The sequence below is a fragment of the Piliocolobus tephrosceles genome, chromosome 6 (genome assembly GCF_002776525.5).
Source record: "Piliocolobus tephrosceles isolate RC106 chromosome 6, ASM277652v3, whole genome shotgun sequence".
Lineage (NCBI taxonomy): Eukaryota > Metazoa > Chordata > Mammalia > Primates > Cercopithecidae > Piliocolobus > Piliocolobus tephrosceles.
This window is the reverse complement of record NC_045439.1, coordinates 6,700,423-6,722,149: the sequence shown is the minus strand read 5'-3', so window position 1 is coordinate 6,722,149 and position 21,727 is coordinate 6,700,423. Positions and strand designations below refer to the sequence as shown.

At 44.6% G+C, this 21,727-nt stretch overlaps 1 protein-coding gene across 5 annotated transcripts in view; it reads left to right on the top strand.

Moving 5' to 3' along the window:
• EML1 (EMAP like 1) overlaps positions 1–21,727 on the top strand; it is a 207,151-nt gene that overhangs the window by 137,233 nt on the left and 48,191 nt on the right. For 3 of the 5 annotated variants that reach the window (XM_031935739.1, XM_031935740.1, XM_023205610.2), the window contains exons 4-6: positions 4,393–4,527; positions 17,046–17,074; positions 20,780–20,909. In XM_031935739.1, the coding sequence (XP_031791599.1) occupies positions 4,393–4,527; positions 17,046–17,074; positions 20,780–20,909 (294 nt within the window). Of the gene's footprint in view, positions 1–867; positions 925–4,392; positions 4,528–17,045; positions 17,075–20,779; positions 20,910–21,727 lie in introns of all 5 variants that reach the window. The other 2 variants (XM_023205609.2, XM_023205611.1) reach the window with 1 other exon arrangement.

Below are 21,727 nucleotides of genomic sequence, written 5' to 3'. Positions count from 1 at the left end.
TGGAAAACCAATTTTTGATTCCCAATCACATGATGAAGGAAAACCTAATTGTAGCTTCTTATGCTTAGAATTCCTATTAACCATAAGAAGAAAGATATCTGTTTTTCTTACGGTCACCAGTCTCTTTGCAGAAATTTTATTATGTCTGAAGTGTTAATTGGCACAAATTGTTGAATGCATACGTAATGTAATGTAAAGAACCATTTATTTTCATAACTTAGAAGGTTGCAGGTTTGGGTGTGCGGGCAGAGAGCAGAAGGGAAAACAAAGTAATGGTGATGTCTATGCATTTCTACACCAAAAATACTTGCCTTAAGCACTAAAAAATGTACTGCGTTATTGCACAGTCTCTCACAAGCCAGTACTTCTACCACTTTCAAAATAAAGAGCATTATCTTCCACTCGCCGTCCAGAGGGAACATAGCTTCTTTGATATTCCCTGCTGGTTATTTGAGGAGGCTTCCTGCAGTGAGTGTACAGTATTGCTCTCTCTGGCTGCCCTTGTTACCACAAATGTCTTGTCTTTAAGCTTTATTTTCTGTCCTTCACTTTGAGTCCTAGTAAATCCTCTTTAATTCACAAGAGCCGTTGGTTCTCAAAAGGAAATGTCTTGTTTTTTATTCTACGTCTGGGACAACAGTAAGATTTTTTTTTAAAGTTTAAAGTTTTAATGCAAATATGGGAATGACAAATACCTTGGAAGAGTTGTGATGGATTATATCCACATCTATATATGTGAACCAAAATGTTTTTCAATTTTGATGTGTGTGTCCTGCAATTTACTGAAGCTTATCAAAGTATTTTTCCACGCTTTTATTAATTGCACTCACGTTTATTCTGCTTTGTTTCTGTGCCTCTTATACGTAGATTAAACAGATCTGTGAGTCTTCTCAATGCTTGCAAACTGAATAGATCGACACCAAGGTGAGGGGAACTTAGATTTGCTTTGTCACCATAGCTGTTGCTTCCACTGTTTCCATCTCTGTTTTAACATAGTAGCTCCAAGGTCTTGTCCAGTGCCTACCATTCATCAAGTCGTCAGTCATGTAACTATATTAATCATTGACATTTCTTGTTTTTTTTAGATGCTCATCTGGTCCTCCAAAACTAGTATACTTTGACATTCATAAATTGCAGGTGGTGGTGATTAGGGGCCTAATAGAGAGAACACAGGGTTGAAGTCACCAGCCCCACCACTTGCTGTAACCCCAGACAAGTTGCTTCACACTCCTGAATTTGGTTCTTCATCTGTAAAATGAGGATAATGATACTGCTGCTGGGATTTGTGAGGTTTTAATTAAATAATACAGTATATGTAGAAGTCCAGAGTACTCCTCAAATGTTAACTGTGGCTGCTGCTGCAGTTTTCAGCACTGGCACCCCCATGAACTCTTCCAGCCACCAGGTTGAATGTTAATTGTTAGAAAATCAGTTATTGTTTGCTGTAGTTGATGAACAGTTGTGGTTTTTCAGCTCTTTAAGGGTGTTTTATACAGTTCTCGAACTTGCTGTGAACTTGCCATGAACTCCCACAAGGACACCCCAGAGGCCGAGCTCTGGGCTCTTCTTGCGGCTGCAAAGTCTCCCAGGGCCCCGGCAGCTGGTCAGGGCAAAGTGTGCTTCAGAGGTTGTACTAAAGACTGGGCGGAGAATAATCCTGCTAAGTCAAATTTGCTTGGTGTTTGTCGTCATGGGAACATCTTGAACTTGAAGCACAAAGGCTCCTGTAATTTTTACACTTTAATCCCAAATTTCAGAAATGCAATGCTCTCTTAAAATCTGTAATTTCCTTGTCCCCAAATTGAGCATTCTAAAAACGCACATTTTGACCTTAAGGCACACCCTGCTGATTGCAGTTGTAAGATTCTGGCACTGTCCACTCAAGGGTTCCCCAGTTACCAAAAAGACTATGTGGAAAGTGTATTCAGATAATCACCCTGAGAGCGAGGTGATTTTTCAAAGCCAACATACCGTGAGGGTTTTTAAAAACCTGCTCGGAGATTACTAACTGACCCACTGGAATTTGCAAAGGAAGGAGGACTGCAAGTTGGGCTAAGGAGGGTATAGACAGAGGAGACAGAGAGGGGAAGGTAGGAAGAGAGGAGAGAGTCACTGGCTACCAAGAAGGAGAGCAGCCAGCACCAGGCAGGAACTGCCTAGATGGGAGGCTTGTCATTTCCTTATGGGGAGGGAGGACATTGAGCTTCAGTGCAGGAGCAGGGGTGTTGGCTGTGTTAAGTTCCTCAGTTCCTTCATGCTCCTTGTTGAGATCTGGTTCCCTTCACTGAAGCTGTGCCCACTGGAGACGCCTGAGACTCCCCACTTCCCGGAGCTCACCCCCTCCTCTGTGCAGCACCAGCACACGTACCTCGTCCTGCGCTAGCCTCTGCGCACCACTCCTTCTCTCCTGGTGTCGCTGCTACCTCTGACTCCTGCGGTAGCTTCTCAGCCCACGTCTTTAAACATTAGTTTTCCCGGGGCTCTTCCGTCCTTGGTCACTTCCTCCCTCAGTGATTTCCTCTGCATCCGTGGCTCAGCACCCGCCAAATGGACAAAGCCTGTCCTGAGCTGTCTCGGGTGTTGCAGGCTTGTATTCTCACCCACCCACACCTCCAGTTCCAAGTGTCAAGACCAGAACCACCCAAGTCTGTGCCTGTTCCCAGAGCCCTGGCCCCTCGCCCGCCCCTCCCCTCCTTCTTTTTTGCTTGCAGAGCAGGTGCTGCCTTAAAGCAATTTGTGTCTCTTCTGGTGACAGGGTCAGTGTGTGATACTTCCATTTATTTCATCCTTTCATTTAATGTTTACCAAACTTTTGTATGAGGCTCTGCAAAGCATGCGAAAATGATAAATGAGATAAGATCTCAAGAAATGTGTGGACTAATGATGAAGATTATAAAATATATACAGAGATACCTATACTACAGTTATGTGCTCTGTCTTAGTGAGTTTGGGTTGCTGTAACAAAGTCCATAGACTGGGAAGCGTATAAACAGCAGAAATATATGTCTCACCATCCTGGAGGCTGGGAGTCCGAGACCAAGGGGACCGGCGTGGTTGGGTTCTGAGGAGGGCTGTCTTCCAGGTTGCAGGCGGCCATCTTCTCACATGGTGGAAAGGACACTCTCTGGGCCTCTTCCATTAGGACACTCATTTCACTCATGAGGGCCCCACCCTGCTGACTTCATCACCTCCCAAAGGCCCCACCCCCTAACTCCTTCACATTGAGGGTTAGGGTTTCCACACATGAATTTGGGGGACACAAACAGTCCATAGTGTGCTCTGAGAGGGGGACAATCGGCCTCCACTCCGTGCCTGGGCTCTGGTTTACCCCTCATGCCTACGAATCCCCTGTGTATAGGAGATCCCCTCTCCTAGAGCAGGCTCTTTCCGTCTGTGTCGTAACAACACATTCAAGCCGTTCATTTGATCTTTCCTGGAAATTCGCAGTCTTCGGGAGGCCTTCCCCAGGCTGCCTTCCCAGGCCTCCGAGCACTCTAGTCACTCTTGTCCTGCAAACGAAGTTGGCCACTTACATGGACACCACCTCCAAACGAAGGCATCTTGCATAGGGTGGAACATTTCTGTCGCTACCTGTGGCATCCTGTTAGCATTTGTCCCACGCGTGCCTTTAGGCCAGATTTCTTCAGCATCAGCACTGTTGACGTCTGGGCCAGGTGATAGATACTTTGTGGAGGGGCCATCCCGGGCTGCGTAGGATTTTTAGCAGCACCCCTGGCCTCCACCCACTACATGCCAGTAGCAGTCCCTCCCCGCTGTGGCAGCAGAAGGATGGCTCCAGACATGGCCAGCTGTCTCCTGGGGGCACCATCCCCCTGGGTTGCACACCACCATCTAAACCAAGCTTGTCCAACCTGCGGGCCCATGGGCCGTGTGTAGCTCAGGACGGCTTTGAATGTGGCCCAACACAAATTTGTAAACTTTCTTAATACTCTATTTTTTTGCAAATTTTTTTTGTGTTTAATTTATCAGCTATCGTTAGCATTAGTATATTTTATGTGTGGCCCAAGACAATTCTTCTTCCAATGTGGCCCACAGAAACCAAAAGATTGGACATCCCTGGAGAGTGAAGCCTGCTCAGGGGCAGGATTGCCACCCTGGAAGGCCCTGGAGTGCTCTTACACGGTACTGTTGAAGTCTTCATGTCTCAGTTTCCTCCATGACTGTGAACTGTACTAGTGGACTCAGTTACAGAGGCAGAGAGCAGAGGTGTTATTCCATGTGACACTCTGAAAAGCTTTTTGATCTCCGTAGCTAGGCCTGTGTTGAATATCCACGTGGAAGGATGATGTTCTATGTATGTATTTGTATGCATCGCAATAAAATAAAATCAGGATATTAAGGAGTTCACTGTCACTTACATTCCACCCTTAGTAACATCAAGAGGACCAGCTCTTCTGAACGAGTATCTCCTGGGGGTCGAAGAGAAAGCAATGGGGATTCCAAAGGAAACCGGAATCGCACAGGCTCTACCAGCAGCTCTTCTAGTGGCAAAAAGAACAGTGAAAGGTAAGGACGTCTTATCTCTTCGTTCCTGCTGTTCAGATATTTTAGCACCGCTTGTCCCCAGAGAGGAGTCAGAAGATCCCCTCATATTCCATCAAGCTAGGAGCACTCTTGGAGAAGAAGGCCTTCTCCTCAGATATTTGCAGGCACTAATCAAACAGCCATTTGAGGGCAGCTGCCAGGCACAGTTCACACAAACTACTGTGCAGGTAGAAAAACTGTCACTCAGATTCCCAGCACTCTCATGTAGACATAAGTAGTTCCTGAGAATTTCTTAGTACCAAGTACCTGGAACTGGGGAAGCCATTCTGAATTTCTATGTGAGCACCTTCTATTTCTAGTACACTCTCCTGACCTTTTAAAGTTCATTTTAATGGACTGCTTTAAGTTTCTCAGCAGTATTTTCTGAGACAGAGTGGCTGAAAAGTTGTAATTTTATGATTTATCAGAGGCTATGTTTAATATTGATGCTAACACCAGAAATGTGAACCATTTTTCTTAATGGTTTCGTGAAATACATGGACTCCAAATTTTGAATTTTTCTATGAGGTTAGTTTGTAATGGATTATGGTAAGTATTGGTGAAACATACTAACATTTTATTCCTGAATGCTGCTTTTTGGCATTTTAGCAGCTTGTTTTGTGTCTATATAATATATTTATATCTATATAATGTACTCTGTAAAGAAAATCCAGTTTCTCTATGTATTTTTACCTAACATTGTACTTTGTTCTCACTTTTTAAACACTGTACTTTAATTTTATTCTCTCTGTTTAGTAAAGCTTAGGAAGGAATTTCAGCTTCAGAGGCTAAGCATGTGTTTTTTTCCCCCAAATGTTCATGTCAGGAGAAGGCTTAGTCATAAAGCAATCGACTCCAACCCACAGGCTGTAAAAATTCCAAGTTTGTAAATCCATGGTGATTCAGTCCTATAAAGGAAGCTTAAACTCTTTTTCAGTTTTATTCCTAAAAGATGTCTGTTGTAGAAAACATAGAGACACTTCTCATATCTATAGCAGGTCAGGTCCACGGTCAATTAACAATTTAAAAAACCATTAACATGGGTTCTGTCTTCTTCTCATTTAGACTATTAGTACTTCTTATCAGAAGATTATGCTAATGGGGTGATAATACCTTGGAAATGAGGCCAAGTGGTTACAATGGCAACAGAGTGTGAGTTAGTGGGAGGTGCAGCGCAGCCCAAAGCTGCTTTGAATTCAGGGTAAGCTTGGAAGTTGACCTGAAATGTCTAGATCTTGGCAGTTCTGAGAGACTTGGCTCCTCCTCTGCACATCTGATTTTTATTAAGAATTTCCAAAAAGAATCTGCATTGTGTAAACTCCAGATCCGTTTTATCTTTAAAATCCTACGGCTTTGGTAAATGTGCTGGGTAAATATTTCCATAGAAGATATTTACAAAGAGATTTTTGAAAACCGCCACAGTAGGAAATTTTGATTTGGAAATGAGGGACTGGGAAAATTTACTAATCATGTTCCCAAACTAGTTCAGGCAACTAAACATGTCCATTTAAAAAGAAATTCTTTGTCTCGTTAGAACCCAGGGGTGGTTGAGGCGAGCAGAGCACAGAACTGGCTGAGTTTCGTGCATGGTGCACCGAAGGGGTTTCAGAGACAGTCACTGTCTCCTCTTAGCCTATTGCTGTTCCTGACAGGGACGCATAGGAGTAAGAGCTGCGGTAACTCACAAACAAGCAGCTAAGATGCGGTAGAAGTGAAGGTCGAGCTGGTAGTTCAGTGGCTGCGCGACCCCTTCCCGCCTTTCTTTCTCTGTATTCCCACCTGTGCAGCCCCATGCTTAGGCTGCTTTGACCCTAGCACCAAAGCAGAGCTGGAGTCTGGCTGAGAAACGCCACTCTCGAGGATGGGACACGGGGAAGGAAAGGAGGAGGGAGGTGGCCCCCACGTAATTTCTGTTTTCAAACATGACTGCATTCAGTGGACTCAAGATGGCATGCCTCTTCCCCATCGTTCAACTCGACGTGTCCATTGTTCCTGCAGGCTGTCCTGTGATTTAAAAGATTGCCCTTGTTGGGTTCCTGTAGGCAGCAAGACATGGTGGAAAGGGCAGAGGCTCTGCAGTAAAAGAAAGGTCTGGGTGTATATCCAGTTCTGCCTTAACGTCTCCAAGATCAATTTTTTCCTGTGCAAATTAGAGATTTTGTACCTAATTCCCTTGAATCTTATAAATGAACTAACTTGTAGGAAAATACCCAGCATAGGGCTTGGCACTCAGTAAATGGTCGTCATCGCTGTGATGGTTGTTATAAAGACAGGCTTGTGTGGAGCAGAGGAAAGTAATCGGTGAGATTTTCTACAATCCCTCCCTTTTTATTTTCCTCATTTGTGAGATGAAAGTGTTAGATTTTGTCACAATCCGCGTTGCACTTGTGTCTAACATAGTTAGGGGAGATAAAGTATTGTAAATCCTCGTGATGCTCACAGTTCTTAAATAAGGCATCGGGCGGGAGCTGGTCTGTGGGCTGCGTGCGATCCCGGCCTGCCCGCTGTTCCGGAGCCCCCTTCTCTTCCACTCAGGAAGGCTCGTTAGGGTGCACGTGACTGAGAGTGAGAGTGCTGACGTCATAGGGATGGCTTCCACCCTGTGCTGCTTTGTAGAAGCAAATCATTCACACAGGCAGTGCTTTAACTTGCAGCCGTGACAGATTATTAGCCATAAAGCTCACAGTTTCTCACACGCCATGTGCAAAGCTGTAGTTAGCACATATGGCACTTAGGCGCAAATGAGAAAAAGGCTCCCTTTACTTCAGAAAAACAGTTCCATCTCAGCACATATATTTCTCAATAATAATAATTACAGTAGATAGAAAGCCATTCTCTATAAATTATACAAATCTTACTATTGAACACAAAATAATGGTGTTTGTGAAGTCCTAAACATTAACCTTTTCCAAGATACTTTATTTTAAAGTAATTACATGTTTTGCTTTCATAAAACTATATTCTTTTTCTTTTTCTTTTTCTTTTTTTTTGAGATGGAGTCTCACTCTGTCTCCAGGCTGGAGTGCAGCAGCACAATCTTGGGTCGCTGCAACCTCTGCCTCTTGGGTTCATGCGATTCTCATGCCTCAGCCTCCTTAGTAGCTGGGACTACAGCTGCACACCACCATGCCCAGCTAAGTTTTGTATTTTTAGTAGAGACGAGGTTTCACCATGTTGGCCAGGATGGTCTTGAGCCCTTGACCTCGTGATCCACCCTCCTCGGCCTCCCGAAGTGCCGGGATTACAGGCGTGAGCCACGTGCCCAGCCAAAACTGTATTGTTTATGATGGTTTCAGTCTTCTTGATCCCATGGCTCATTTTCTTTACAAACGGTCACTAGATTGGAGTCTTTCTTGTGATAAGGAAGACCTTTATCTTAGAATGTTTAACTTTTTCAAATACTTTGTAACAAGCCACAAAATTTAACAGCATTTAATCTTTGCATCAACAAAACCTCTATTATAAACAAAAGCAATATATGGTAATATTTTACTTTATGTACTATTGATGATAAATAAATATTAATTACATAGTGATTCATGTCATCATGAAATACTACATTTAAATAGGGAATTGGCAATAACATTGTGATGGAAGGCTTGTAAAATGTAGCCAGTAAACTAATCTGATAGAGATACTTTTCAATTAAAAAAGTATTTTATCCCCGATAGAAAATTGGCTGCTTATTTAGAAGCACAGTTCATGTTAGATGTTGCTAGATTGATAAAGCATTTCAATTATCAAACTGGTTCCCCTTTTGTTAAGTCTTAGGGGAATGAGCTATGTGAACTTTATAAGCAAGACGCTATTTCAGCTTACTGAGAAGTCGTTGAAATGAGTTGATTTTGTTAGAGTAAGGATGTTTTAGTCACGTGCTAGAAACTTTGCTGTCACATACGTATAAATCAGGGGTGTCCCTGGACTTCGGCGTCCCTGGACTTTCGGCTTCCCCAGATTGAAAGAATTGTCTTGGGCCACACATAAAATACACGAACACTATTGATAGCTGATGAGCCAAAAAAAAAAAAAAAATTGCCAAAAACATCTCATGTTTTAAGAAAGTTTACGAATGTGTGTTGGGCCACATTCAAAGTCGTCCTGGGCCGCATGTGGCCTCTGGGCTGTGGGTTGGACAAGTGTGATATAAACTGCTTATCTTTGGAGTCAACAAACATGAAAAAAAAAAACACTTCAACATAGTGAAGACGTTGACATGTTAGGTGTGGTGCCCTTTTGTGTTGTGCCCCCTCAACCCCAGGATCAGACAGCCCCGTATCACAGCTGTCAAGTCGAGAACCCCTGGGCTGGACACCTTGAGTGCCTGTCCTCTCTAAAGCTCTAGCATGTGGTAAAATTGTCTTCGGACTATTTCACCTCAGAGTTCTTCAGGGCGCAAAGTTGTTTTTCCTTTACGATGGCATCACCGCTGCTCACTGCTGCCGTCAGCTCAACATTACTCCTTGGCTGCGGCTCCGGGCCCTTCATCCACCAGCTCCTCATTCCCTCTTGTGCCCTGACACCCATGCCTCTCCAACACATTGCTCACTTTTCCCCAGCAAGATTTTTTCCTTCTTTGAGGCCATCTATTTATTATACAAGTAACTTGTTTTAGAAAATCTAGGCCGGGCGTGGTGGCCTACTCCTATAATCCTAGCACTTTGGGAGGCTGAGGCGGGTGGATCGCTGGAGCCCGGGAGTTCAAGACCAGCCTGGACAACATGGCAAGACCCCATCTCTACAAAAAAATACAAAAATTAGCTGGGCATGGTGGTGCATACCTGTAGTCCCACCTATTTGAGAGGCTGAGGTGGGAGGATTGCTCGAGCCTGGGAGGTTGAGACTACAGCGAGCTGTGATCGTACCACTGTACTCCAGACTGGGCAATGGGAGTAAGACCCTTTCTCAAAAAAAAAAAAAAAAAAACTAGATGCACAAGAAGGAAGAAACGAAAATCACCTGCAGTCTCACCACTCAGCGAACTCACAGCCAACAGTCATTACATTTCCACATGGACTTTTATTTGCAGGGTGCTCTATGAGTGTAGTGTGTAATTTTGACGTAAATGCCATTCTTGTGCCTATTTTGTGATCCCTTCTTCATTTGCTGTGTGACATGTCTTTATGTGAATAAATACACTCTTGCAGTGTTATTTTAGATGTGGTTCATCGTGTTTCCAGCCCGAAGTACTTTAGTTGGACATGTAAGTACCGAACAAGTTTCACTAATCCACTCAGACCAGGCCGCCATCTAGAACAATGCCCAGCACACAATAGGTGCTCCACAAGCATTTATCGAATGAATCTTCTTGCCCTGATGACTATAACAAAAGAAGGTTAAAATGATGGGCCTTTATTGCCACAACCAAGTGTTAATCCCAACTCTGCCACTTTGCTTTGTCATTGTGAACAAGTGACTTAATCTCTTTGGGGTTTTCCTCAGTAGCAGTAAAAGTGGTACCTGCCTCACAGGGTGCCTAAGATCTTATGCATAGGAGCCTCAGTGCAGAGCTGGTCTGCGGTCAGCTGGTCACAGTGGCAGCTGTGAGTGCCACGTCTGCATCCCCGACTATTTATTGGAGTTGAGGCCGGCACACTTGTGTCCCTCCCACTCCCCTGCATGCAGGGCCTTTTTTCTTGGGGATGTCTTGGAATTCCCCAGCTCTTGTTTCTGCCTTTATCTCAGCCTGAAAAGTGAGGAATCAGAAATTCTGAAAATTGTTCTCACCTTGCTCTTTCAGTTCCACTGCTCTCTGGACTTATGGAGCACCTGCTGTGTACAGAACGTAGTCCAAGGCATGGCAGGGAGTGGGAAGGAGCAGCACAGAAAGACTCGTTCTCCTAACAAATGTCAGTGGCACAATGCCTGCAGGGCCACTTTGCTTAATTCACAAAGGACTCACAAATGGGAGAACAAGATAATCCACGGAATAGAAAAATGGTGAAGGGTCTGCACAGGCGCTCACTGAGAAGGAAATACCAGTGGCTTTTAACGCATGAATAGGCAATCAAGCCCAGACCTAATTAAAGAAATGCCGACCTAAGTAAGAAGATAGCATATTTAGAAAATTCTTTTTACTTTATCGTAAAATAAAGCACAGATGCAGAAAATCACACGAGCAAATTCATAGCTTAATGAATTGTTCTGAGGCAAACACCTTCTAGCACTTAGGAGGGGGAGGGGTTTTCCCCTCTCTCAAGTGACAGGTGGATGTATCTGGAACTGGGGGTAGGAGTAGGGAAGGTGACTGTGTTTGATGAACTCCAGCTCATCCTTCAAGACCCAACTCAGGATCCTCTTTTTTCTGGGAGCCTCCCCCGGCCCTCTATTCTGAGAGCAGTGCTTTTCAGATGGTGTTGTAACTGCCTGTTAACTTTCTCTGTGGCTCTGTAGCTCTCCTCCCTCCACCACACTGCACACACCCCTTGCCCTCCCTTAGGCTCTGGGGGCCCAGGCCGTGCCATTTTCTAGACTTTGCACAGTGCCTGGCGAACATGAGTGCTCAATAACTTTGTTGAATGGATGGAAGGATATTGTGTATGGCCAGGCATCGCTTAATGACAGGCACTTTCTGAGAAACGCATTGTTAGGTATTTCCTCGTTGTGTGAACATCATAGCATGTGTGTTTACAGAAAACGTCATGGTCCATCCTGATGGTCTAGCCTGCTGCTCCTGGGCTACAGACCTGTACAGCACGTGACTGTAGGGAATACTGCAGGCAGTGGTAACACAGTGTTAAATATTGGTGTATCTAAACATAGAAAAGATACTGTAAAAATACAGTATTATAATTTTGTGGGACCATGGACATCTCTGTGGTCCATCATTGACAGAAACACCCCTGTGGCTGGCCCGTGACTGCATTTCACTTCAAAGCCACAGCTGTTCAAGAACTATGTAAACAGCACCACCTATGGGTAGACAATTTTAACACTACATTTTACACTGGAAGATAAGAGACTTAAGCATCTTTTTACTGAAAAAAATGTTTCACTCTTCAAGCCATGGGGTCATTTATGTTTTAATAAATTTCAAAATAATAAATGCTAATATTCTTCGTATTGTTTTAGTTTTGAGACTGGTAGGTGAGGAGTCTGGAAATACAAAGATTTTTGCAGTGAAAGGAGGAGGAAGAGGGAAGCCATATTAATTAATAACACATGTTGGATGCATTGTAACACATCTTATTTAATCGTGCCAATAACCTGTTCCTCACAGTGGTTTTATTCCGATTTTTAGATTAAGGATATTAAGTTGGTAGAGGTGAAGCCCCTCACCCAAGCCCTAGAGCACAGATCCAGCTGGCCTCAAAATGTGTTCTCCTTCCACCATGTTAAGCTGGAAGTATTGGTTGGAAATGTCTATGAAGCAGTCACTTTTGTCGCCAGTAAAGTCTCCAGCAACTTTTAAACATTTTGAATAGATGGTTCTTAAATGACCCTATTTCTAATAAAAAGCTGCTTAAGGACAATTTTTATAGAGTCATTATTTCCATGGTAGAGTATTCTGGCTTCCAGCAGGAACTTTATTTCATCACGTGAAGTCGTTTTTAAAAACAATCACGTGGCTGAGCCCAGTGTCTCACACCTGGAATCCCAGCACTTTGGGAGGCCAAGGCAGGCAGATCATTTGAGCCTGGGAGTTTGACACCAGCCTGGAAACACGGTGGAACCCCGTCTCTACAGAAAAAATCTAAACATTAGCCGGGTTTGGTGGCATACGCCTGTAGTCCCAGATACTTGGGAGGCTGAGGTGAGAGGATGGCTTGAGCCCAGGAGGCAGAGGTTGCAGTGAGCCGAGATCATACCACTGCACTCCAGCCTGTGTGACAGAGCCAGATCCTGTCTCAAAAAATAAAAAGAAGTCATGTTATTCCAAGAGCCAAAGTTGTTCTGGATGAATAAATTTTAGAGAAATCGCATGTTTAACTTTGGAATGGATTCTTTCTCTATCAAGTCTTATTAATCATTTTCAAAAGCAAGTATCTCTGCTCAAACAGCATGTGGCTCCTATTAGTTCCACTCTGATCGTACTTGCCCAGGAATTTTACACATGTCACCACGTGTCAAAAGACCTGCAGGATCTGACCCCAGAGCCCCCTTTCAGGAACATGGGGTTAGGTTAGTTAATGTAGATGAACGATCTAAGAGCAGTTGCCCACAGAGGAGAGGCACAGTGAATATCTGTTGAGTTGCAGCCTGGACACATTGTCCACTGGACTCTCCTTGTAAATACCAGTCTACGGTGCAGCAAATAGGAGCTTTATCAGATGAGTAAAAAGCAACCACTCAGACCATCCTTGTGCCCCAAGTCCATAGTGAGCACATTCAAGGATTTGAATTTTGACATACGTGTTTGCAGCTGTCTCTGCGGTGTTGACTGCACTGCTGTCTTGGTGTAAGCCTCCCAGCTCAGGGCAGGAGTTTTTCCTTGGGGCAGATGTCTGGTGTTCTCCTGCCATCTCCCCATACAGCTGCTGGTGTGGTGAAGATTCAAGTGTACCTCATCCTCCGTGAGTCCCCATGACTGCTTATATCTTACATCAGCTCTTGAACCATGCAGCTCAAGGGAGCATACAGCCAAGCTCTTTCAGCACATCTCCTTATAAGCAGTAAGAACTGCACTGGAGTTCATCTTGGAGACATTGGCCACAACTTAACACCAGAATAGCCAAGCGCTGAGAGTTTGTTCACCAGAGGGGAAATCCTTTCTCCCCTCTGGGCTTAGATCTGTCATTGGCTTCAGAGGCAGGTGCAGGACATCTTGATTGACTCCACACTGGGCGAGGGATGAATGAAGCCTCATTCTGCATCTGGTGCTCCTTCACCCTTCCTAGGACAGGCCTGGGCATTCTTCCCCACGGACACACACCCCCCACCATGGAGCCACACCCCAGCTGTTGACGGGATGTTAAGTCACCCACTTAATTTTTTCCATCGAGCTCACATCAAGAAATGGGGAATCAGAGATGAATTACATAACACCTTGAGAAGCGATCATCTCCCACTCCAAGTGAATTCACCGCCCAAGCGGGTTTCAAATAGTGCTGAGTCTGAAGGACCCACTCTCAATTCAAGTGGCTGTGCGTTCTGGAAAATGCACTTTCTGCACATGACTCCCGTCAACAGACTTTGTTGAGAGGCCACAGTGGCTTTAATGTTCTCTTCTGGTTATCACTGCACATCTGTGAGTTTGCCTTTCTATCAGTTGTTCAGAAGATTCGTCATCATTTTATGGGTTTATATTCTAAGATTTGCATGCATGAGTGAAATTACCTCCTCCCAGGCTTGCCTTTTAGGACAGGTAGTGGTGCATTGGCAGGAGTAATGGGTTCTAAAGCAAATATGCTGGGTTTTTCCAACAAAAACTCAACTTTCTAAAATAATAAAACATAGCAGTAGTATATTTTCTAAATACAGCGTACCACAGTGATACATTGTTTGGAGCATGATTTAAAGAAATGTAAGCATTTTAGTACCATCTGATACCTCTCTCAATGACTTTAGTTGTTAACATTTCTGCTATCTAATCTGTTAATAGAAATCTTTCATTCTTCCTCTTACAGTTCTTCAGTGTCAAAGGTCCATGAGCTTCCCTGTATGGAGAGTTCAGATTCCCCTGCAGATTTTCTCTTTGTAGGAAGAACATAGTTCATAATTGCTTTTTTCTGTCTCTAGGGCAAGTTCTGAATTTCTCATTTCTGTGTTCATAGCTTTTGCATCATTCTACTTTTGTGATCAAAGTCATGATAAAAAAAATAAGTTTTCCTATCTTTTGATTCCATACCTGGCTTCCCTTTGATTATGTTTCTGTAATTAGATTTGCCTCATAGTCTTTTGTCTTAGCTTTCCTTCTGTTCTCACCTCCTTCTGCCTGTAAATCTAATAATATATGTGAAATTTGGAGTTAAGATTTCTTCTGCTTCTGCTTAGCACACAGAAAATGACAAGAATGTCACTCCCACCCTAAAAATGAGAACAATTCAGGTATCTACAGTATCATAGCTAGTGTAAGCCCACCATGGAGCTGAGGACAGAAAGTAGTATAATGAACTGAAATGTTCTTGAAAAGTGGAGGGACAGGCCCCATGGCTGCTTTTGTCTTTGGCAGAGCGGCGGGAAGAAAAGGGGAGCCCTCATAGATGGGAGTAGGAAAACACCAGGAGCTGTAGAATTGGGAAAGGCTGAGTGTGGACTGGCAGGAGAGTTCAGAGTCCTCAGGGGCTCCGGCACACAGGAACCTTCCCCCTGGTCACATGCACTCCGCTTTTCCCCGGACCTCAGTGAGTGTGCATGGTGGACTGGGAGCCGGACAGGCGGCTGAGAGAGACCAACTGAGGCAGAGGCATGCCAAGAGGAAAGCCGAGAGACGTTCTCCACACTCAGGGCCTTGAACTAAGGGCCAGGGAGCAGCTGGCCACCCCGGAAGGAAGGATGAGGAAAGCTGAGAGAGAGTCCTTTGAGGGGTGGGTGTTTAGTGAGGTCTGGGGACCTGGAGGACGGAGAGAAACTCCATCTGCACACCAAGCCCCAGACCAGGCTCCAAGCAGCAGCTGTCTGTGCCCCAGGGAGAGGCAGGATGGCAGAGAGCAGACCCCACCACCACCCACCAGGCACAGATCCTTGGGGCCTGCTGAAGACTGAAGACAGAGAACCAAGAGGAATTCCACAGGAGCTCCAGGCCTCACACCAGGGCAGCCGCTGTCTGTTGTCCAAGGCCCTGGGAATAGTCATGAACAGAAAGATCCCTGCCCCTGTGGCATTGCCTCCTGGTGGGAGAAACAAAATGAAGTCAGGGGGCAAATAAGTGCTGTAGAGAAAAATAAAGCAGGGGGGCGGGGGGTGTGGCGAGCAGGGCCTGAGGAGAGTTTCAGTATGGAGCAGGGAACGTGAAGCCATACACACGGCTAAAGCGGTGGCCCGAGAGTGGCTGACTTCGGGGAGGATGGTCCAGGAGGGACCGTGAGCCAGCGCCTGACACGGAGCCTGCTGGACCAGGTTCCCAGAACAGCAGGGAATATAGTGAAGGGAGATGAGCTCGGAAGAATACAGGGGTTAGGTGGAGATTGGACAGGGCCTTGTAGGCCAATGTAAGACCCAGGCTTTTAGGTTCAAAGACTGTGCCATGCCGTTATAGTAGTATTTTCAATGACCATAGTTTAGAGTGTAGGAAGCTAAGCCTATAGCTTATAAAACTACTTAAAACACGTTTGAACAAAGTAAACCACTTCTAAAGCATCAGGAAAGTAGTAGGCTCCCCTGCCCCACTCTGTGTGCTACATGAAGTTGTCTGGAAATCAAGAATATTAATATACAATATTATTTACTACATCATGAGATTAAGGATAGTTTTTATTCCTGGTGTTTTTCATTGTGTTTCAAGTCAAAAATTGAGGAGTAATATTAGGAATATATCTGCTCAAGTTTTTGTTTTAAATACACACACACACACACACACACACACACACACACACAATGCATATGTGCTCCTAGCAGCATTTAAGGCACTATGGTAAAAGCAGTGCGCCCCTTGACGTCCGTTTACTTCCTGTGTCTCGCTCTGTATCTTAAAGCAGGTGGAAGTCAGGGAAGCTAAGTGGTGCGAAGCATGAACTTTGGAGTCAAAGTTGAGATCAAGGGGTCACCCCCCTCCCTGAGCTCCCTGGGTCTCCCTGTCCCTGTCTGGAATGGAGATGGTGTCATCTCCCCAAAGATGGTGTCATGGGAGGAGTGCCCCTGGCAGGAAGTAGTGGGTCTGCAGTGGCGGCCGCCTCTCCTTCTGCCCCCAGGGACCACTCTTGGAAGTTTCTCCTATGGGGTGCTTGCTCCTAGGGATGTCTAGTCTGTCTGCAGCTGTCTGTCCTTGAATGATTCCTGAGTTTGGTTTCCCAAGCACTGCCATGGGGTGGCCTCACCTGCTCATGGGGGGTGCCCAGAGTTACTGAAGTCAGCAGGGGTGTCCCCACCTCTCCCGAGAGATGTCTGAGTTGGAGGGCACCACACCCTGGTGTTCCCCCCTCCTCTTTCTACCTCATGCTCACCTACTTGTCTTCCTAGAACAGCAATCCGCTTAGGAGGTGTGCTCTAAAAAGCCTCACCAAAAGATCTTTTGTCAGGAATGTGCTAGTTTTAAATAAGTTCTTTAAATAATCTGTCAGAAGAGTGTGGGGAATAAAAGCAACCCTTTTTACGCATTTAGACAGGGTCATTCCCATCTTGATTAGCCACATTTTTTCCTCCCCGAAACACTTATTTGCACTCATAAAAAGCCCAAGTTTGGTGATAAAGTTAGGATTGCAGTCTCTTGCCCCTATGAGATTGTTTATGATTGTTTATGTGTGTTCCTTTTTGCAGTGAAGTTGGTTGTGTTTTTCTTATCAACGTGTATACCTTACGCAGTGTTTGTGTGGCAGACTACTGCAGCCGCGGCTGTGGGGTCTGAAGTGAACGAGATTAAACACCCACAGTGCTCTTTAAAAACTGGTTTTGGTTTATTTTCACAGCAAACCCAAGGAGCCTGTATTCAGTGCAGGTAAGTCTGATTTAATTTTTGTATGGGAACCCCTCACTCGTTTCCTCAGAACTCAAGGGACAGAAAAGAAGTAGCCAGCTGCAGGGGCCAGCCTGGGAACACGCAGGAGCTTTGGTTTGTGCAGATCAGATGGAGTGCTGTCAGCTTTGTTCGTGGGGGTTGAATGGCTCAGCTAGTGACAGCAAGACTGCCTTTAAACAGTCGTAAAGGGCAAACCCTTCACCTACCCTCTCCAAAACCAATATAAGACATGCCAATAAGGAGGAGAGTGGAATGCCACCACCCATGCCATGATGGAATTTCTAGATTAAAAGGTGTCTGTTGCCTTGGTTATTCCTTCCTTACTAACTGGATTCTGTTATCAACATTTGCATTTCTCTTAGGGGAAAGTTTCTTATGCATCAAATTACATAACTGTCTAAAAGTAGCTTTTCTTTTTCTGCCTATGATCTCCTAAACTGCAAACTAATAGTTCATGTATATCTTTCCATATATCTTTTTTAACACCTTTTGTAATAAGGTAGATGCTGTTGTACAGCATCTTAACCTTATTTAGAAATGCATTTAAAATGCAAAAAAAAAGGACAAGTACGTAATTGATTAAATACATTCATTTAATTGTCATTGTTCTAGTTTTTTTCCTAAGTTCAGAATTAAAACATAAAAGTCAAAGTGTTGTATTTATCAGCATGTGCTTTAGTGTTCATTTCATTTTCAGGAAGCATGAAACTACTCACTGAAAATGTAATTGCTGTAAGCTCGCAGGGTCACATCGTGAGCGCACTTGTCAGGATCCCTGAACTGTGTCCAGATTTTAAGATTGGGGGGCAGGTCAGGTGTTGGCCTGTGGGCTAGTGAGGGCTCCGGGCTCTGGGCAGGCAGGCCAGCCACACTTGCAGTACTCCACCGTCTCTTTGTCTAGCCCTTCTGTCTCTGTCTCCGAAATCACAAGGGAAACGCCGGGTGACACACTGCAAAGGTAGGCAGCATTTCTGAAACCTCATAGCTCTCTGAGCAAAGCTGTTACCCAGGCTACAGAAACCTTTTTCATACAGGCAAACAGATGCTCTCCTTGTATGAAAATGTTTTTGTGTTGCAAACCACTTCGATTCATTTTAAGTTAAATGCATCCCTGAGCATTTACTTGGATGGGCTTTAATAAGTGGCTGTAATTTGGATCCCAATTGGTTATTGGCTGATTGCAGGAATTTTTTTTTCATCTATGTAAACCTTAAGAGAGCTATAGGGCCACCCCTGGATGTCCCACTGTTTGACTTGGTACCATGCACTGCTGCTGGCCTCTTCCCACTAGCGCCTTTGGGTTTGATGGCGTGTGTGCTGTTATCCTAACCTGCCTGGAACAAACACTGCTTTCCCTGGCTGCATTTTGATTTTATATGTAGCCTGTCTGAATCACCAGTACAAAACAGTGCCAAGGCCAACTTCAGTGCTTTTTTTGCCTAATTCAGTAAGTTAAAATTGTGCAGTAAGTAAGCTCAGTCCTAAGGATTCTTAATCATCACATGTCTGTGAGAGACTCAGGTGGATATTTCATAGACATTGGTTATATACATCCATGGTGTGCTTTTTTATGTGTTGTGGAAATAGCATTATATTGTCTTTATTCCTAACCTACATTCTGCGAGCTTTCTGGCAGGATTGATTCTCTTACAAAGAGAGTTGCTAGAATCCCTTTTCATTTAGCTGTCAACTCCGGTCTCCTGCCCCTCTTTTCAAGAATGTCAATCTTTTGGGTGCTTTTAGATTCTTTGGTTGTGGTAGCCAGACAGCCCCTGATGAGCTTATATTTGGGTGAGGGTTAAGGAAGGGAAGAAGCATCAGAGGAGGACAGCCTGAGCGGTGGCACAGACAGAACAGGGTATAGGGGGTTGCGAAGAGACACGCCTGGCCCCAGAGGAGAATCCCTGTGGGTGGCTGCGGTAGATGAGATCCTGTGCAATGAGAACCCAGGAGGGCATTTAGACCTGCTGGATCCAGCAAGGAAGAGAGCAGGTGAAGAAATTTACATGGAGAAAGGGCTCCATAAAACCTGGTTGGGCCTTGGTGGGTTTGGCAGCAGTGTGTAAACTGACCCAGGAGAGCCATAAGAGAGCCTGTGGTGATGGGGCCCCAGTGCACCTGGGGAAATTGGCACCAGCATGGGAGATATTGTAAGGGGAGGATCCATGGGACGCAGTGGCTGGCACACATAGGCAGGGATGATCGGCGTTCATGACTCTCACTCAACGTCAGTCTTAATATGCAGTGTGAAGAGTGTGTCACATGCATGCATTTAAGACCTGAAGCGCATGCACACAATAACATGAAACTGGGGTGCCCTCTTGATTTCTAAGTAATATTGCATGTGGCATTGTTTGAAAATCCTTGAGAATAAGACTTATAAAACTAATTTGTACTATAATTATTTCCTAACTGTTCCTCGCCAATTTCCTCCCTGGGGATGCTCTTTCTGTTGAGTTGTGTACAGGTATCCCTGGTTCCAACTGCCCAATTTATATACCATTAAGACCACGTCCTTTAATCTGCAGTGAAATTTCAGAATTCAGCGAGTTCTGAATCTGAGTGGAATTCACCAGGAGCAGAGCTCACAAGACATTTACTTTGCCCTTATCATATCCTGAGAACTCCAGTCAGAACACCCCAAGATGTTCTTTTTAAGGTCTAGGAGTTACCCTGTGTCGATACCTTATTGATACTTACTTTTGTCCCTAAAATTTATTGAAATATTAAAAGTTATCTTATTATAGAAATGTTCGTTCTAGAGAGTTTTGCATCCAGATTTCTCTAATGGGTCTTTTGTTCTTTTGTTTTCCATTTCTAGATTTTCTATGAGCATTTTCCTTTTTGCATTGCATCCTAGCATGCACTTCTGCTGATTTTGTGTTCTTTACACTTGAAAGAATTGCTCAATTAAAAGATACATAGGCCGGGCGCGGTGGCTCACGCCTGTAATCCCAGCACTTTGGGAGGCCGAGGCGGGCGGATCACAAGGTCAGGAGATCGAGACCACGGTGAAACCCCGTCTCTACTAAAAATACAAAAAATTAACCATGCGCAGTGGTGGGCGCCTGTAGTCCCAGCTACTCAGGAGGCTGAGGCAGGAGAATGGCGTGAACCCGGGAGGCGGAGCTTGCAGTGAGCCGAGATTGCGCCGCTGCACTCCAGCCTGGGCGACAGAGTGAGACTCCGTCTCAAAAAAAAAAAAAAAAAATACATGAAGATATATTTTTACATTGCAATATAACAAATCCATTTAAATACTGACAAATATTTGTGAATTTGGATATTGAGATTGTGTATACACTGAACTCAAAAACTTTACGTGGATTTCTTGTGTTAGTTGAAGTTTGGGGGTGGTATTTTTTCCCCTCCTGATGATAAAAGAAAGTGTAAGCAGTAAAATCTCATGGAAAATCATTGTTGGAACCAAGTTCCTTCCTGCCTTTTACAATTTCATAGGTATCTCATGTACTTAAGTAAACAGAATATCAAAAGCAAACAAGATGCAAACTTGTGTTTCAAACTGTTTACTTCTATGTTACTTTTTTCCCTAGGATATCAATTAGAAATGACGGAAGGGTGAAAGTTTCTCTTTTACACTGAAAGGCTAGAGAGGATAAAGCATTTGTTTTCAGGTGTGCTGGGCACTGAGGTATCTTACTGACATCTTTGTTCTTTTTGTAGAAGAAGGCTATGTAAAAATGTTTCTTCGTGGACGTCCTGTCACCATGTACATGCCCAAAGATCAAGTGGATTCTTATAGCTTGGAAGCAAAAGTAGAACTTCCAACCAAGAGACTCAAGCTGGAATGGGTGTATCCTTTATTCACTGATTACGTCTCACATGAAGTTATCAGTCAATGCTTGATGTTAACTGTAGAAATTCATAAAACTTAAGTCCTCTTAAGCTTTTAAAAAACAAAATGTTTTAGGCCAGGCGCGGTGACTCATGCCTGTAATCCCAGCACTTTGGGAGGCCGAGGCAGGCGGATCACGAGGTCAGGAGTTCAAGACCATCCTGGCTAACACGGTGAAACCCCGTCTCTACTAAAAACACAAAAATTAGCCAGGCATGGTGGTGGGTGCCTGTAGTCCCAGCTACTTGGGAGGCTGAGGCAGGAGAATGGCGTGAACCCGGGAGGTGGAACTTGCAGTGAGCCAAGATGGCGCCACTGCACTCCAGTCTGGGCAACAGAGCGAGACTCCGTCTCAAAAAAAAAAAAAAGTTTTACTGTTACTTTTGAAAACTTAATGTAACAAAATTGACCATATGTTAGAGACCTACAGAGTTCTAACAAAATAGGAGCTTCATAAGAGCTACTTATTAATCAGGAGAACCAACTTATCATTCCTGAATGAAGTAGCTGTTGGCCGGGTGCGGTGGCTCAAGCCTGTAATCCCAGCACTTTGGGAGGCTGAGATGGGTGGATCACGAGGTCAGGAGATCGAGACCATCCTGGCCAACACGGTGAAACTCCGTCTCTACTAAAAAAATACAAAAAACTAGCCGGGTGAGGTGGCGGGCGCCTGTAGTCCCAGCTACTCGGGAGGCTGAGGCAGGAGAATGGCCTAAACCCGGGAGGCGGAGTTTGCAGTGAGCTGATATCCGGCCACTGCACTCCAGCCTGGGCGA